The 17,213-nt window shown below is 47.7% G+C and overlaps 2 protein-coding genes and 2 non-coding genes across 9 annotated transcripts in view; all 4 read left to right on the forward strand.

Annotated features, from left to right (window-relative positions):
- The first annotated feature begins 2,958 nt into the window (after positions 1 to 2,958).
- Positions 2,959 to 10,707, forward strand: Atp5f1b (ATP synthase F1 subunit beta). The gene is made up of 10 exons (XM_048361521.1): positions 2,959 to 3,118; positions 3,605 to 3,787; positions 4,019 to 4,193; positions 4,702 to 4,823; positions 5,045 to 5,229; positions 6,160 to 6,318; positions 6,408 to 6,530; positions 8,556 to 8,768; positions 9,292 to 9,493; positions 10,451 to 10,707. Exons 1-10 carry the CDS (start codon positions 2,992 to 2,994, stop codon positions 10,549 to 10,551), a joined length of 1,590 nt encoding a protein of 529 aa, XP_048217478.1. The 5' UTR covers positions 2,959 to 2,991; the 3' UTR covers positions 10,552 to 10,707.
- Positions 3,853 to 3,927, forward strand: LOC125341472. The gene has a single exon (XR_007208990.1). It is a non-coding gene; the product is annotated as a small nucleolar RNA SNORD59 (small nucleolar RNA).
- Positions 4,903 to 4,974, forward strand: LOC125341468. The gene has a single exon (XR_007208988.1). It is a non-coding gene; the product is annotated as a small nucleolar RNA SNORD59 (small nucleolar RNA).
- Positions 10,708 to 13,722: 3,015 nt separating the features above from the next.
- Positions 13,723 to 17,213, forward strand: part of Baz2a (bromodomain adjacent to zinc finger domain 2A) — a 38,511-nt gene continuing 35,020 nt past the window's right edge. For 4 of the 6 annotated variants that reach the window (XM_048361475.1, XM_048361452.1, XM_048361460.1 and 1 more), the window contains exon 1: positions 13,723 to 13,898. Coding sequence is in view for 3 of the 6 variants with exons in the window: in XM_048361452.1 (XP_048217409.1) it covers positions 13,895 to 13,898 (4 nt within the window). In the remaining 3 variants the exon portion in view is untranslated. Of the gene's footprint in view, positions 13,899 to 15,058; positions 15,105 to 15,716; positions 15,813 to 17,213 lie in introns of those variants that run through there. The other 2 variants (XM_048361482.1, XM_048361501.1) reach the window with 2 other exon arrangements.

A 17,213-nucleotide genomic window follows, 5' to 3' on the forward strand; every position in this document is an offset into this window, starting at 1 on the left:
CACTCAGCTTCAGTGCAAATTCTCACTTGTTCCTTATCCTTATTCATGTTTTGTGATAAAGGAAAGGTCCTGAATTTGATAAGCTAACTTAACAATGTAAAGATACCAAGGATGTAGAAGTTAGTGTATCTAAAAAACTAGTTATCTTAGGTTGTCCCTGACAGCCTGTTTGCTGTTTTTGCTGGTACTGAGGCTTGAGGCTTTTTTTTGTTCAAGGTTTGTTAGTTATTTACCACTTAAGCCACAGTTCTACTTCCAGCAAAACTGGTTAATTGGAGATAAGAGTTTTCACCATGATAAATTTGGGGGTGGCAGTGCATATGTGGAAATAGGAATTAAAAATTAACTGGATGAAAAAAATAAAAATATGACCAGAACAGACATGAGTGAAAAGAAAATGGAAGCTGGGTGCTGGTACTGCGGGCCTGTAATCCTAGATCTGAAGATGGCAGTTCAAAGCCAGCCTGGCCAGTAAGGCTTGTGAGACTCATCTCCAATTTACCAGAAAACCAGAAGTGGTGCTGTGGCTCAAAGTGGTAGAACACTAACCTTGAGCAAAAGACTGCACCCAGGCCCCAAGTTCAAGCTCCACAACTGACCAAAAGATAGGTACAAATCCTAAGAAAGAAGACAGAAGTAAGCCAGTTAAACCATACAGATTGGTTCATCTGTTCAGTGCTACCAGGTCATCTCATGGAAGGTTTCCTTATGCCATTAATCTCTAAAAACTCCATTTTTACAATAGTGATCCCATACCACTTTGCTGTCCAGATTTAACTGTGTTTCATTCAATGCCCCGTAGTTAATAGACCACACACACACACACACACACACACACACACAGCACTGGTATAATGGCAGCTACCTAAAGGCAGAAGCAGGAGGAAGTTTAGGGGTAGCCTTGTTAGCTATGTGCTAGTTGTTTATGCCTGTAAACTTAGCTATTCAGCTTGAGGTCTGAGAATTCCGGTTCAGAAAGCTGGAAGTGGAGCTGTGGTTCATGTGGCAGAGCCTTGAGCAAAAAAAAAAAAGCCAAGCAAGAGCATGAGTCCCTGGGTTCAAAACTCCAAATCCAGCACAAAATAAATCTCTAAGTTCAATGCCCACTGTTGGTTCACACAGTCCTAGGTGAAAATCCTGGTTCAGAATAATCCCTAGCAAGCAAATCCTGGAGATAAGTCCACTAAGCCATCATGGGGTGGGGAAAGCCAGAAGTGGAGAGCAACACCTGTGAATAGAAAAGGCCAACAGCATGAAAGAGCCTGAGTTCAAGCCCTGGTACACCCCTCCCTTTTAAGACCCAGAATCTTAACTGCGAGAGAAAGCACAAAGTGGAGCTTGGGTCAAGTGCTAGAGCCCTATCCTTGAGCACAGAAAGTCCAGAAATAGGGCTGGGCATATGGCCTAGTGGCATGAGTGCTAGCCTCATACACAAGGCCTGGGTTCATTTCCCCAGCACCACATATACAGAAAACGGCCAGAAGTGGCGCTGTGGCTCAAATGGCAGAATGCTAGCCTTGAGCAAAAAGAAGCCAGGGACAGTGCTCAGGCCTTGAGTCCAAGCCCTAGGACTGGCAAAAAACAACAACAACAAAAAAAAACACCAGGAATAGCACCCAGGCCTTCCAGGATCAGAACACACGCACAATTTTTGCTCTCAAGCTTTAGGTGCCTCAGCTTCCTGAATGCTGGCATTGCAGGTGTGCCATTCTGGGCTTGTACATATTAAGAGTTTTTGCTTTTTCTTTTATTTATTGTTGTTAGTTGGTAGGGGTTGGATTGGTTTTGTGCCAGTATGGAGGCTCTTTTTTGTTTTTTGACTTCTTTTCTTTTTCCTTTTCTGTTGGTACCCTACCACTTGAGCCACATCTCCAGTTTTGGCTGTTGGTTTATTGGAGATAAAAGTTTCCTGGATTTATGTGCCTGGGCTGGGTTTGAACTTCTTTCCTCAGATCTTAACGAGTCAGTAGGATTACAGCTGTGAACTACAAGTAACCTAGCTATGCTGTTGTTTTTGCAGTACTGCGAATTGAAGCTAGGACCTTTCATAGGGTCTGTAAGTGCTTTTCCTCACCCCTCTTAAAAATTTATTTTTATTTTTATTTTTTTGCCAATCCTGGGCCTTGGACTCAGGGCCTGAGCACTGTCCCTGGCTTCTTTTTGCTCAAGACTAGCACTCTACCACTTGAGCCACAGCGCCACTTCTGGCCTTTTCTGTATATGTGGTGCTGAGGATCCCATAGGCCATATTCCCAGCCCCAATAAACTACTTAAAAATGCCGGAAGTGGCACTGTGGTTCAAGTGGTAGAGTGCTAGCTTTGACTGTATTCCTTTTTTTTTTTTTTTGTCTTTTTTTTGGTACTGGGATCGAAAAACAAAATTTCAGCAGTTTCCATTGTTCTAGGGTTCAATTGTTGCTAGGATACAGGCCTGGCCTTGTTGACATTTTTTCTTTTTTTTTTTTTTCTCGGTGTGGTGTGGTATGGGGTGTGTGTGTGTATAAAAACTATTCTTATGTTAGAGAAAGGTCACCGACTTCTCCAGGGTCACCCTCAGTTTCGCCTCTTAAAGCCACCATTTCGATAACCCCGCCTCTGTGGCTGTCAACCAACTCAAAGTACAGTCTGAGATAGCCCAAGGACGGGCAAAGACAGGCCATGTGCTTCCACCCCACTCCCAACAGGAACTCAGCCCCTTTCCTAGACGTACTTCCGCCAAAAACTCTCTCTAATTGACATTCCTTGGACCCAATTACGTTTCGAAGCTCGGAGGGTGGCACGTCCAATGAAAAAAAGCAGATTTGGATTAGCACCAGTTTAGACCAATGGTTAAGAAGATGAGAAAATTTTAACCTATAGAAACAGCGCTAAGAATGATGAGCAGCCCAATTACCCAATGATTGCGCACACAGCGGAGTAGGTCTCGCCCCAACTGCAGGGGAGCCGGCGGCAGGGACAGCAGCGGCGCTCAGTCTCCACCCGGACTCCGCCATGTTGAGCCTTGTGGGTCGTGTGGCCGCTTCGTCGGCCTCCGGGGCCTTTCGGGGACTCAGCCCTGCAGCTTCGCTACCCCAAGCTCAGCTTTTGCTGAGGACCGCCCCAGCAGCGGTCCACCCCAGTAAGTGTATTCCTGAAGGATCTTGGGTCGTTACTGTCTTCCCTATGACCTTGAGGCGGGGGCCTGTTGTAGTTGGGGCCTAAGAGATCCCTGGTGCCAAGAGGATGCCTGGGGGTAGTGAACTGCCCTCTCTTACCGGGATAACTAGAACGGGTAGCCGGTAGGAGTTTTCTTCGACCTAGTACCGTTCGAATTTTGAGAATGGGGCTCTGTTTGACGGAAAAGTGGTGGGGAGGTGCCTTGACCTTCGTGACAAGGCCGTCCCGAACTCTGGAATAATGGGGATTTGTGCATGAGGATGGGAAGGCCGATTCTGGCGCGTGGACGATTGCTGCGTGGCCCTCGGTGTGGCCACGCCTTTCGTTCAAACGGAAAATGGCTGAGCTTCGGCTGAATTTGCCTCTTTTTGTGGGGTAAAGTCTGGACATCCGCTGACCTCTAGTCGTCCTCACTCTGGTTCTGTCCAATTTCTCTTTTGTCTGTTAGCCAGAGACTATGCAGCGCAAACGTCTCCGTCGCCTAAGGCTGGGACAGCCACAGGACGAATTGTGGCAGTCATCGGTGCAGTGGTGGACGTCCAGTTTGATGAGGGATTACCACCTATTCTAAATGCCCTGGAAGTGCAAGGCAGGGATACCAGGCTAGTTTTGGAGGTGGCCCAGCATTTGGGTAAGTAGAATTATTAGTAGTGAAGACCTTGATTCGCTGAGATATACCAGAAACTAGGCTATAGCCCTTCTATGATGATTTTACCAAAGTGACTTTCGTTCTTCTGAATTTGCTGAAGCCACAATTAGTTCCTGAGAAGGAGCCTATACATGATTTAATGCCAGCCACACTTTAAATATTATAATACCAACTTGTCTATATGTCTAACTCTGCAATGCCTTTATCTAACAGGGGAGAGCACAGTAAGAACCATTGCTATGGATGGTACAGAAGGCTTGGTTAGAGGCCAGAAAGTACTGGATTCTGGTGCACCAATCAAAATTCCTGTTGGTCCTGAAACCTTGGGCAGAATCATGAATGTCATTGGAGAACCTATTGATGAGAGAGGTCCTATCAAAACCAAACAGTAAGTGCCTCTTGCTCATCTATGCACAGAGGTCTTTGAAGTTTTATACATTTATGTGCAAGCATCTAGTGAGGCAGAATTATCCTACAGAAAATACTTGGTACTGATTTGTTCAATTAAAATCACACATTGCATTTTTTCCCTAAAGAGACAGAGTTGTAATTATTGAAAACCTACTTAGGAACCCATTTGGTTATATAAAGTTTAGGTTTATGGCTTAAGTTGAGGATTTGCAAAAATTGGGAAGGTCCTTTATTTTCCTGTTGATATGTGAAGGAATGTCTTTAGCTAAGTAATAGGAAAGCTTTGTGACCGTTGGAGTTGTCAGGAAATGGGATTTTTAATTTCTGAGGTAAGTCCTTTATTGTGGAAAATTAAGTTAGGTGCTAGGTGGCAACTTATCTAAAATGGATTAGATATGAGTTGATAAGCACATTTAATTAAGACTGTTAATTGCTTTCAGCTAGGCTAATGGGTATGGATCTTCTTTTTTCCTTTACTTTTACAGATATGCTGCTATTCATGCCGAGGCTCCTGAGTTTGTGGAGATGAGTGTTGAGCAGGAAATCCTGGTGACTGGTATCAAGGTTGTGGATCTGTTGGCTCCCTATGCCAAGGGTGGCAAAATTGGTATGCTAGTGATGGCTGCATGTTTTGCAAAGTTAATATAGGGGGGAAGTCATGCCATGTCATGAGTGGGTATTGATATCCTTCACTGATGAGTAGCTTCTGACTTTCGTTCTTCTGAGTTTGCTGAAGCCAGATGCCATTCCTGAGAAGAGAAAAGATGGGAAAGAAGTTTGTTCAGTTTGGGAATGCAAAGCTCTTAAATATTTCTTAACTTCCCCTAGGGCTCTTTGGTGGTGCTGGAGTTGGCAAGACAGTACTGATCATGGAATTAATCAATAATGTTGCCAAAGCCCATGGTGGTTATTCTGTGTTTGCTGGTGTTGGTGAGAGAACCCGTGAGGGCAATGACTTATACCATGAAATGATTGAATCTGGTGTTATCAATTTAAAAGAAGCTACTTCCAAGGTGAGTTGCTGCAGTAACTGATGTCTGCATAGTACTGTGCCAGCCAAAGCCATTTATTTTTGTGTTAATGTCCCAGGGCCTATAAAGGAAATTCCTGTTAGATATTGCTCCATATTGTAACTTCTAATCTAGCAAGTACTTTTTTTCCTCTTGCTGTGGAATTACATTTATTTCTCTCCACTCCCCACCCCCCACCCCTGGGCACTGTCCCTGAGCTCTTTTTGCTCAAGGCTAGCATTCTACCAATTGAGCCACAGCACTACTTCTGGCTTTTCCTGTTTATGTGGTACTGAGAAATCAAATCCAGGGCTTCATGCATGCTAGGCAAGCACTCTCCCACTAAGCCACATTTCCAGTCCTGGATTTAAATTTCTACACTTGTCTTTTTGGTAAATAGTCCTGTCATTTGGTTTTATTTGTTTTGTTTTTGTTGCCAGTCTTGGGGTATAGACTCAGGGCCTGAGCACTGTCCCTTGCTTCTTTTTGCTCAAGGCTAGACTCTACCACTTGAGCCACAGTGCCACTTCTGGCTATTATCTATATATGTGGTGCTGAGGAATCGAACCCAGAGCTTCATGTATATGAGGCGAGCACTCTACCACTAGGTCATATTCCCAGCCCCTAGTCCTGTCATTTGAAAGCCAACTTGAGGGAGGAGATTGGAGGTAGTTCATGTAACTCAGATCATCTTATTCTTTCACTTACAGAATTTTATTTCTACATAGAAATTTTGTCTTAAAAATATGTAATTATCTTTAGGTTTTTGAATTGCACATTGAGTAGGGAAGAGAAATTTGGGAGCAAAAATATTTATACCTGAAGTATACCTGTGGTAGTTTCTGTCTCTGATTGGGGATCTTATTTAGGGATTTGGAGAGTTTGACTTCCATTTTCCTCTGCTAGGTTTTTTGATTTGTGTGATTACTACAGGTAGCATTGGTGTATGGTCAGATGAATGAACCACCTGGTGCTCGTGCCCGTGTAGCTCTGACTGGACTGACAGTGGCCGAATATTTCAGAGACCAAGAAGGTCAAGATGTACTGCTTTTTATTGACAACATCTTTCGCTTCACCCAGGCTGGCTCAGAGGTATAAGTGAAGCCTTGAGAAGATCTGGTTCATGGGATCTTTGTGTAGAGTTGTGCATTCTAGACTTATGACCTTGTTCTCTTTCTTAGGTGTCTGCCTTATTGGGCAGAATCCCTTCAGCTGTAGGCTATCAGCCTACCCTAGCCACTGACATGGGTACTATGCAGGAAAGAATTACCACCACCAAGAAGGGATCAATCACTTCTGTACAGGTAAAGAAAACTTAAAGTGAGTAAAGGTTTAATTTGCATTTAGCCAGGTTGAGAGGTATAAAGTTGCATTTCTTTTGTTTTGTTGTTTTTTTTTTTTTTTTTTGGCCAGTCCTGGGCCTTGGACTCAGGGCCTGAGCACTGTCCCTGGCTTCTTCCTGCTCAAGGCTAGCACTCTGCCACCTGAGTCGCAGCGCCCCTTCTGGCCGCTTTCCATATATGTGGTGCTGGGGAATCGAACCGAGAGCTTCATGTGTAAGAGACAAGCGCTCTTTGCCACTAGGCCATATTCCCAGCCCCATAAAGTTGCATTTCTTACATCTCACAAAAGGTCTTTAAATAGGAATTCACGAGCTAGAATAACGTGTAAAACATTTTGTTCACATGTCAAAGACAGTGAAAGGTTAAAAAATTAATTGGCAGTGTAAATGTAGATCACAAAGATAGTAGTGAGCTTTAGGGGAGTCTGCAGCTGTATGGAAATTGACCAGTAAGTATTTACTACATTACAGTAAATTTCAACTCTACATAAATAGTATATATAACAAAATTATATTTTGGAAAAGTATCCAAATTGTGACTTCGATTCTTTTTTGTGGTGTTAGAGGTTTAAACTTCCAGGGCCTTGTTCATGCTAGGCATGTTTTATCAGCGGAGTTATAACTTCAGACCTCGTGATGTATTTTAATGAACTACTGTGGTAGTATAGAAATGTTTTTATTTAAAAAAATTTTTTTTTGGCCAGTCCTGGGGCTTGAACTCAGGGCCTGAGCACTGTCCCTGGCTTCTTTTTGCTCAAGGCTAGCATTCTGCCACTTGAGCCACAATGCCACTTCTGGCCGTTTTCTGTATATGTGGTGCTGGGGAATTGAACCCAGAGCTTCATGTATATAAGGCAAGCACTCTTGCCACTAGGCCATATTCCCAGCCCCTGTTTTAATTTTTTTTTTTTTTTTTGCCAGTCCTGGGCCTTGGACTCAGGGCCTGAGCACTGTCCCTGGCTTCCTTTTGCTCAAGGCTAGCACTCTGCCACTTGAGCCACAGCGTCACTTCAGGCCGTTTTCTATATATGTGGTGCTGGGGAGTCAAACCCAGGGCTTCATGTATACGAGGCAAGCACTCTTGCCACTAGGCCATATCCCCAGCCCCTAATTTTTTAATTCTCTAAAAACAAATTTTTGCCAGTCCTGGGCACTGTCCCTGAATTTTTACCCAAGGCTAGTGCTCTACCACTCGTCACAGCTCCACATCTGGCTTTTTTGGTGGTTAATTGGTCTCACAGATTTTCCTATCCAGCATCATCAGATCTCAGCCTCCTGAGTAGCTAGGATCACAGGCATGCACCAATGCCTAACTCTTGCTTTTAACTATGAAAGCTGGTATCATTGAAGTTAAATATAGGATGAAGAATGACAGTGAGTGGGCCTGGTGGTTCAGATTTATAATCCTACACAGGGACACTGAGGCAGGAGGATCTAAGATTAAGGCCAACTTGGGTTGCATTTTTGTCTCCCCCCCCCAAAAAGAATGCTAATATCCTTCTTCTGTATCTTAGAGAAAGGAGATAATCTGTAAATTAACTTAATACATAGCAGCTCTTTTTTTTTTTTTTTTCCTAGTCCTGGGGCTTGGACTCGGCCTGAGAACTGTCCTTGGCTTCTCTTTGCTCAAGGCTAGCACTCTGCCACTTGAGCCACAGTGCCACTTCTGGCCATTTTCTGTATTTGTGGTGCTGGGGAATTGAACCCAGGGCTTCTTGTATACGAGGCAGGCACTCTTTGCCACTAACTAGGCCATATTCCCAGCCTCCATAAGCAGCTCTTTAGGTGGACTTTACCCCCATGGGGTGCATGCCTGTAATCCTCGTATTTGGGGGGAGAATTGCCAGTTTGAGGCTGCCCTGATTTACATAGTGAGTGATTGCTTTAAACAAAATGGGGAGACGTGATGAACTCAGAAGGGGAATGGCTTCAAATAGAATTAACTATGGCTTATAGTGTTTTTGCATGGGTTTTTGACTCACCCTAGGCTATCTATGTGCCTGCCGATGACTTGACCGATCCTGCCCCTGCTACTACCTTTGCCCATTTGGATGCTACCACTGTACTGTCCCGTGCTATTGCTGAGCTGGGGATCTATCCAGCTGTGGATCCTTTGGACTCGACCTCCCGTATCATGGATCCCAACATTGTTGGCAATGAGCATTATGATGTTGCACGTGGAGTGCAAAAGATCCTGCAGGTGAGTATATTGCTTTGGGGGTCAGTAGCCATAAGAACATAAGTAAATTCAGAGCCATATTAGCACTGGATCTTTCCTAATTACTTGTGATTTGATTTGCTTTGGAACAAGGAAACATGACAGTGGTCATTGAGAGTGAATGTTAATGAGGTCTCAGGGTTTGGAGTTCTTTAGGTTGTTTTTGTGTTTTTTCCAGTCCTTGAACTCAAGGCCTGAGCACTGTCCCTGGCTTCTTTTTGCTCAAGGCTAGCACTCCATCACTTGAGCCACAGCACCACTTCCGGCTTTTTCTGTTTATGTGATGCTGAGGAATGGAACCCAGGGTTTTATGCATGGTAGGCAAGCGATCTACTGCTAAGCCACATTCCCAGCCCCTTTAGGTTTATTTCAACTCTCTTGAGCTTTTTATTAGCATGCGTTAGTTACACAGAGGGAGGAATTTTATTGTGACATTAGTACTTGGTTTTAAGAGTCTAAATTAAAATGTGAATACTCAGAGCCTTTTATCCTTGCTTTTCCATAGGACTACAAATCCCTCCAGGATATCATTGCCATCCTGGGTATGGATGAACTTTCTGAGGAAGATAAGTTGACTGTGTCCCGTGCAAGGAAAATACAGCGTTTCTTGTCTCAGCCATTCCAGGTTGCTGAGGTCTTCACAGGACACATGGGAAAACTGGTGCCCTTGAAGGAGACCATCAAAGGATTCCAGCAAATTTTGGCAGGTAAGACTTTGAGTATAAAGCTGAATGTAAAATTATAGAGAAACTGAAATCCTGAATGCTTGCTGTTCTCATTCCAGTGATCATCAAATTATTTATACCATGCTTATTTTAATTTTAAAAAGCTATTTCCCACCAATTTTAGTTGATAATTTAGAGTGTCTTTGATTCTCTAGCTCTCTTTTCTTTCTTGTGCCAGTTCCTGGGATCGAACTCAGGGACTCCTGATCTTGCTTGGCTTTTTTGCTCAAGGTTGGCGCTCTATCACTTGAGCCACACCTCCATTTCCGCCTTTATGCTGGCTAATTGGAGACAGTCTCAAACTAGACTTTGTGTATGAACTGGTTTTGAACTTCAATCCTGAGGTGTGATCCACTATTGCCTGTCTGATAGCTCTCTGCTTGTGTGCCTGTCAATGCACATGCCAGTCCTGGGGCTTGGATGGGGTCTCTGTGCTGTCCCTGAGCTTTTTTTTTCTTTCATTTTTTGCCACTCTTGGGGCTTGAACTCAGCACCTAGACTCTGTCCCTGAGCCTCTCTGTGCTCAGGGCCAGCGCTCTACTACTTGAGCCACATGCCACTTCTGGCTTTTTTCTGTTTATGTACTATTGAGGAGATCTTCATGTATGCTAGGCAAATACTCTACTACTAGGGCATATTCCCAGCCCCCTAGCTCTTTTACTAACATTCTACCATTTTGAGCCACAGCACTGCTTCGTTTTCTGGTAGTTAATTGGAGGTGAATGTCTCACAAACTTTCCTGCCCGGCAGGCTTTGAACTGCAATCCTCATATCTTAGCCTTCTTAGTAGGTGGGGTTACAGGCGTGAGCCACCTGTACCCAGCCTGCATGTTTTCTTAGTCCATTTTACAACATGTTTTTCAAGTCTTACTGTAAGAGAAATACACTGCAGAAAGTATCTCTCCATTTCTTACTAATTGGATTTCTTCTCTCATATAGGCGAATATGACCATCTTCCAGAACAGGCCTTCTATATGGTGGGACCCATTGAAGAAGCTGTGGCAAAAGCTGATAAGCTGGCTGAAGAGCATGCATCGTGAGGGGTTCTCTTGACAAACTAAGCACTCATTCTCATCCTGTCCCTCTCCTTGTCCTGTTCTAAAATTAGTTTTCTGTGAAAGCCAGACAAGACCCTTGATTGAAGACATGTTCTGTCTTAAGAATATTTAAGGTTTCCAATAAAATGTATACCCCTCCGAGTGTATCTCTTTTTCTTGGTTCTGACAACATTGACTTTTTTTTGAGAGTGTAAGTGGGCAGTACTGGGGGATCAAACTCAGAACCTAACGCCTGCTAGGAAGGTGATCTACCACTGAGCCATGTTTCCAACCCTTTTTTGCACTAAGAATCCTTTTTTGGAGATAGGATCTCTTATTGTCCCAGTATATGTTTGTATCTTGTTCCTATTTTATTATAGCACCCAGCTATTGAGAAAAGGTCCTACAAAATGCTTGGCTGGCTTTAACTATGATTCTGATCTCAGCTCCCTCAGTAAATACAATTACAGATGAGAGCCACCATGCCTAACACTGAAAATGTTGATAACTTGGCCTCACAATACAGCTTTAGCACAAAGGCGGCTATGTGTGTTTGAAGTGGGATCATTCTTTTGGGTTGATGAACTGCATCTTAGGAAGAGTTTCCTGTGCATGACTAGATCTTAGCTTTGGCCTGTTTGTGAAGTGGCATTTGTTTTAAACTGATTTTTCTGCTTCAAATATTTCACATAGCACATTTATACTTGGTTATAAAGCAGAAGTTACTTTAGTAGGGCACAATGGGGAAGATGATTTTAGAAATATATTTTGAGATGAGGCAGGGATTTTTTTTTTGTCAATCTTGGTGCTTGAACTTGACCTGGGCTTTGTCCCTGAGCTCTTCAAAGCTAGCGCTCTACCAGTTTGTTTGTTTTTTTTTTTTGTTTGGCCAGTCCTGGGCCTTGGACTCAGGGCCTGAGCACTGTCCCTGGCTTCTTCCTGCTCAAGGCTACCACTCCGCCACTTGAGCCACAGCGCCGCTTCTGGCCGTTTTCTGTATATGTGGTGCTGGGGAATCGAACCTAGGGCCTCGTGTATCCAAGGCAGGCACTCTTGCCACTAGGCCATATCCCCAGCCCCGCGCTCTACCAGTTTGAACCACAGAGCCATTTCCAGATTTCTGAGTGGTTTACTGGAGATCAGAGTCATGGACTTTTCTACCCAGGCTGGCCTTAAACTATCATCCTCAGATCTCATCCTCCTGAGTAGCTAGGATTATAGGGGTGAGCTACTGGCACCCAGCATGAATTGGGTTTTTAAGGAACAGAAGACCCGGATGCTGGTGGCTCACCCCTGTAATCCTAGCTACTCAGGAGGCTGAGATCTGAGGATCACAGTTCAAAGCCAGCCTGTGCCAGAAAGTCCTTGAGACGTCTCCAGTTAACCACCAGAAAACCTGAAGTGGAGTTGTAGCTCAGACTGGAGCATTTAGTCTTGAACAAAAGAGCTCAGAGACAGCATCCAAGCTCTGCAATTCACACACACAAACCCATTACTGTTGAGTACATCATGACTAGATTTTTTTTCCCCCCATTTGCACCAGGAACTTAGTTATGTAAGGTCAAACTGAATTGGACCTCACTTCCATGCTTCTGCATCCCAAATGCTGACATTACATACCTATGACACCAGAGCTGGCAACTGGCCTAAATCAGAAATGGAATCAGGGCCTGGGTTTGAATTCAGGGCCTGGATGGAGCTTTCTTTGTTAACTTTTATTTTCTTTTCATTAAAGGAGTTATTTAGCAAAGCTGTTTGTGAATACAACGCATCTTGATCAGTGTCACCCCTTTCAACATTCTCACTCATCTCCCAACCCGCCTCTTCCTTTTTCTTAATTTTGTGTAGGATATACATTGAATTTTTTACTGCATTCTCCCAGAGCTTTTTTGCTCAAGTCTAGCAACTCTATATCACTTGAGCCACAGCTATACTGGCTTTTTGGTGCTTAATTGGAGATAAGTCTCACAAATTTTACAGCCTGGCTGGCTTTGAACTGTGAACCTCAGATCTCAGCCTCCTGAGTAGGATTGCAGGTGTGAGCTGTCCAGAAAGTTCTTAACTACTGCCTCCTGACATTTTGAGCAAGCCTAAACTTGTATGTTTGCGATTGCTCCATTCTCTGTGGGGTACAAAATCAGGAGGCCTGAGCTCTGCAAAGATCAAGTATGGAAAGGGGCTTAGTAAACTGCTAAAGGGAAATAGCAATTTTCAGGGTTACTGCTAGGGATGCTGACCAAATGCAATTAGATCGTTTCCCCTTTGGGCCCCAGAAGTTGCAGATTGCAAGGTCAGACTTGGTTCCCTGTAATTGTTCTGGAGGCCCACACCTATACTAGTGCCCTCTCGCGGCAGCATTGGAGACTGAAGACGGATCTCACCATTTTGAATCTATAAAGGCCATTTGCTGAGAGGTGATTGTCTCATCTAATGACTGTTTACAAACCAGCTGGGGCTTTTGTCCTGCAGAAGAGCCTGTATCTTTAAACCCCACCCTCCGAGGCTTCCGTTTTAGTAGGAGCTGGGCGGAGGACCCGCTGAGCTCCCAATTCCAGGGCCCCTAGGGCCTGAAGGTTGAGGGGCCCTGGGAGAGCCGCCTGGGGTGGAGTAGGGGCCTCTGAGCTTCCACCCATCTTGCGGTGACGTCCTTGGCAGCAGTCCCTCCTGTGTCATGATCTGGACAGAAGGTGGAGCCCCTGAGCTGCATGCGCTTGGTAGTTTGCTCCCAGAAAAGCTTGGATTGGGGGAAAATGTTACTGGGTGGGGGCTGGGGGGGGGGGAGGGACACACTTCTTCCAGGCTCTGACTTTCTTGTGGGTATGCTCGTGAAGGTCCCAGTGTACTGGTCAGCCTTTTTCGGCTTTTTCCCCCGCACCCAGATAAGGACCCGGGTACGGAGGGTACCAAAGGTCATTTGCATCCCCTTCTGTTTGCGTGCTTCAGGATTTATCGGCAGCCTTCTCCATCTCACTAGCCCCAACTATTTGCTTCTCCCTTTACTGTCCTCTTTTACCACGCTACCGAAGAGTCAACAGAATTCTAACCTTCCTCCATATTTCTCCCGGTCGGCCCTGTCCTGGGTCTCCTCCCACTCTCCACCCAGAAAGCCCCGCCCTTCCCTTCCTCCTCCTTCCTCCCTCCTCCCTCCCTCCCAGTCTGTCACACAGGGACATCACCCCACAGCAGTTCAGGCTGTGTGGTTCGCAGGCAGCACACATTGGCTGTTTGATTCTTGCTAGTTCTCAGTTCACAGTTTTGGAGGATCTAACACAAGCCTTCACATTGAAAGGGGCCCAAGGACAGTGAGCAGCCAAGTGGTCCCAGCCAGGAGCCCTAGCAGCCAGACATGGGTGAGTTTGGGGCCAGCCCCTAGGGAAGGCCTGAGGGATGCCTAGCTCTCTCCCAGGCTGACTCAGCAGGGGTGGGGCTTAACCTTTGCTCTTTTAGGGGTGAAAGAGGAAATGGGACCACGGGGAAGGGGAGGGGGGACCTGAAGATCGGCCCCAGCCGACCTTGACAAACTCTAGCTCTTTGGAAGCCCCCCCCCCCCGGCTGTGCCTTAGGCCTGGGTTTCCCCTCCCTCTTTGGCGGAGTTAAGCTGATCCTGGTAATATTTTTGTAGTATTCATTGCTAGCAGCACCTTTTGTGGTTGTTTTTTGGTTGTCTTAGAGGTGCCTCCTCTCCCCCTAATTTCACTCAGGCCTTTTAAGTCCCCTTAGTCTCTCCTCCCCAACCCTGACCCTCTACCAGGTGGGCTGCACTTGAGCTGCTGCTTCCTGTTGCCCCAGAGGTTGCTAGAAGGGTGGTAGTGGTTAGGGCCAAGCCGAACTATGAATAAAACCAGTTCCCACGGTCCCACAATCCCAGCCTCGCTAGGCTCCATGGATGGCCTCCGCACTAGTCACAGAGGACACTGAGCGAGAGGCAGGGCTGAGGTTGAGAGGAAAGGAAGGCTTTTGCCCTTGTGGCTTCCCGGATTCCAGACGCTCCGCAGCTGTACGGAGGGGACCCAACAGGGGCTGGAGCACGCGGGAGCACTGTTCACCGAGCAGGGCGCTGTGCGTGACCTCCAGCATGCCCGGCCTTGAGTTCCCACCCCTGCTCCCCAAGGCCTCCGGGAAAGCCTGGTGACTCCCCTCGGTCAGCCTCCTTTGTAAGTCTCTGATGATGCTCGGGGAGCGTTATCAAGATAGCTCCCGACAACTCCAGCTCGGGCCCACCGCCACCTCTTCCCCCGCCCCACTCCGCCGCCGAAGTTTCGGTCTCTTCCTGGGATCTGTTCTCTCTTCCTCCATCTGGGATCCTTCCTGGTCTGGCCCCTAGGAGACGCCACCCGTCCTCCCCTCCCCCAGCGGATCCTTTACGACCGCCCTCCCCGCGTGCACCCGTCCTCACCCGAGCAGCTCCGGCCCCTTTAAGCGCCACCTCCCCCTCCTCCTCCTCCTCCACCGCCGCCGCCGCCGCCGGCCCCGGGCTGGGGGAGGAGGCGCCGCCGCCGCCGCCCGGCTCGGCCACCTGCGCCGCCGCCAGTGCCTGCGGCCCGGCCCTGCTCCAGGTGAGGCCTGGAACATATCTCCGCCCTGGAGTCCCCGGGTTGCCGGCTCCCTCCGGTGCCAGCCCGGGGACTCCGGACCGGACCCTCCCGCTCCCCCGTGGGAGCTGCTTCCCCTACACACGCCCTCCGTTTCTCCCCGACCCCGCGCCTCTCCGCCATCGACTCCGGGGTACCCCTCCTATTCTGGGCCCGGGATCTCCCCTCCCCCGCGCCTTCCTCGCCCGAAAAAGAAGAGAGAAAAAAAAACTCCCGCGGTCTAGGTTTCGCCGCCTCCTCTCTGGAACTCGCGCTTTCCCACGCCATTCTAACCCCGGAGGGAGGACGGATAACCGCCACCCCAACAACTCTCCTTCCTTGGAGTCAGAGCGGGGAGGAGGGGGACACGACTTGGGCCACAGTTGCTCTCCAGCCTGGCTCCGCTCAGCCCTTCCGAGCGCGGCCGGATCCCACCTGAGCGTCGGTCCGCGGCCCTCTCCCCGACCCACGTCTCGGAGCGTGGGGTCCGGCCTCGGCGCCGCCCACGGGCCTCGGTGGGAAGGGCTCTCTTCTGGGGCTCGGGGTTGGCTGTTCTAGCCTAGGAACGCCCCTCCCCCAGAGCCCGGGCGGTGGGGGCCGCGGCCCTGCGGGAACCCCGTGGTCCCGGCCTCCAGCGGCTGTTAGGGGGCCGAATGGACCGAGGCCGAGCCTCCGAGGGAGTTGGGGTGCTAGGTAAGGCCAGGAAAGCCCAGCTTTCTCTATCTTCAGATGCCAAGGGAACTCCCCGTCCCTAGGAAATAGGGACTTTATCTAGGGAGGCTCATCACAGAGACGCCCTTTAGGAAACTGGGGAATCCTAGGCGCACCGGCCGACTGGGAGGGGAGAGAGGGAAAGGTCTGTTGATAGGAGACAGTGCAGCCTCCCCAAAATATACGGGGAACAAAAATACTTGTTTCGCTGCAACCTAAGAGGGAGGGCAAATTGATTGGAATGGTTACAAAGGGTGCGACTCATTCCTACTAGACCCTATTGATACTATGAACTAGTCCATGAGCCTGAGGAAGGAAGGAGGGGTTTTTGTTTTGCTGTCCTATCCTGAGGCTTGAACTCAGGACCTGGGCCACTGTCCCTGAGACTTTTTGTGCTCAAGGCTAGTGCCCTACCACTTGAGCCACAGCTCCACTTCTGGCTTTTTCGAATAGTTTATTGGAGGTAAGAGCCTCACCCGGGCTGGCTTAGAACCGATTCTCTCAGATCTCAGCCTCCTGAGTACCAGGCACCAGCGCCTGGCTAGGAAGGGAGGGGTGCCCTACCTTCATTGGGAAATACCCCTTGCCCCAAGTCCAGCTGCACCCATAGCTTCTGCTTTCATTCCCTCCCTCACCTTCAGAGTTATGAGGTTGGATGTGAGGATTTGCTTCAGACTCTTGGGGAGTTGGTGACTCCCATTCCCCAAATAGGGGTCCCAGAGGGCATGGGGGGAAGTCAGCAGTGGTGCTTGGGGATGGATGCCAGAAGTGTCTGGAAAAGAGGGAATATGCAGTCTCACTTCTCCCACCCAGCCATCTGGCTCTCCAGTGGAGCCAGGCACTATGGCACCTGACCCCAAAGTCTGGAAGGTGCAGCATGAATGTGGAGAAGGTGAGAAAGAAAGAGCAGGTGCTAATTTCCCATTCTCCGGACTGTCTTGAGAGAAGTTTTGGTCTAATCCCTAAATGCTCTTCTCACAAGTTGCTGATAATATGACCATTCCTTCTAGTAGCTTCATAGAGGTGAGTGGATGGATTGATTGGTCACATCTGATGGACTGAGGAATGTTTGGGTTCATATGGAGTCCGTCTGCCCTCTGGGTGGGTGAGAGGACAACTAACTGCTACCAAGGGGTGGCGTTTGTGGGGCATAGTGGCAGCAAACCTCATTCTTCAGCAAGCTAGAAGGATCCCCATAAAGCGAAGTCTCATTCGGGGATGTTGGTGGTTGTCTTTTTGTACCAAATGGGGAAAGTAGATCCTGTCCCATTTTCTAACCCCTAGTGGTCCTGTCCTACCCTATCCTATGGCTCCTGACTGGGATACCTATAGGTTGCCCTGGAGACTAGGCCTGGGGCTCGGAAGGGGTGGGGACAGTGTGGG

Source organism: Perognathus longimembris, chromosome 1 (genome assembly GCF_023159225.1).
Source record: "Perognathus longimembris pacificus isolate PPM17 chromosome 1, ASM2315922v1, whole genome shotgun sequence".
Classification (NCBI taxonomy): Eukaryota; Metazoa; Chordata; class Mammalia; order Rodentia; family Heteromyidae; genus Perognathus; species Perognathus longimembris.

Bases quoted from the DNA above. Each gene is read 5' to 3' on its own strand.
- Atp5f1b (XM_048361521.1), top strand. From the start codon at position 2,992: ATGTTGAGCCTTGTGGGTCGTGTGGCCGCTTCGTCGGCCTCCGGGGCC. The intron at 3,788-4,018 runs GTAAGTAGAATT...TTTATCTAACAG, and splicing joins GGAGGTGGCCCAGCATTTGG to GGGAGAGCACAGTAAGAACC. The intron at 5,230-6,159 runs GTGAGTTGCTGC...TGATTACTACAG, and splicing joins TAAAAGAAGCTACTTCCAAG to GTAGCATTGGTGTATGGTCA.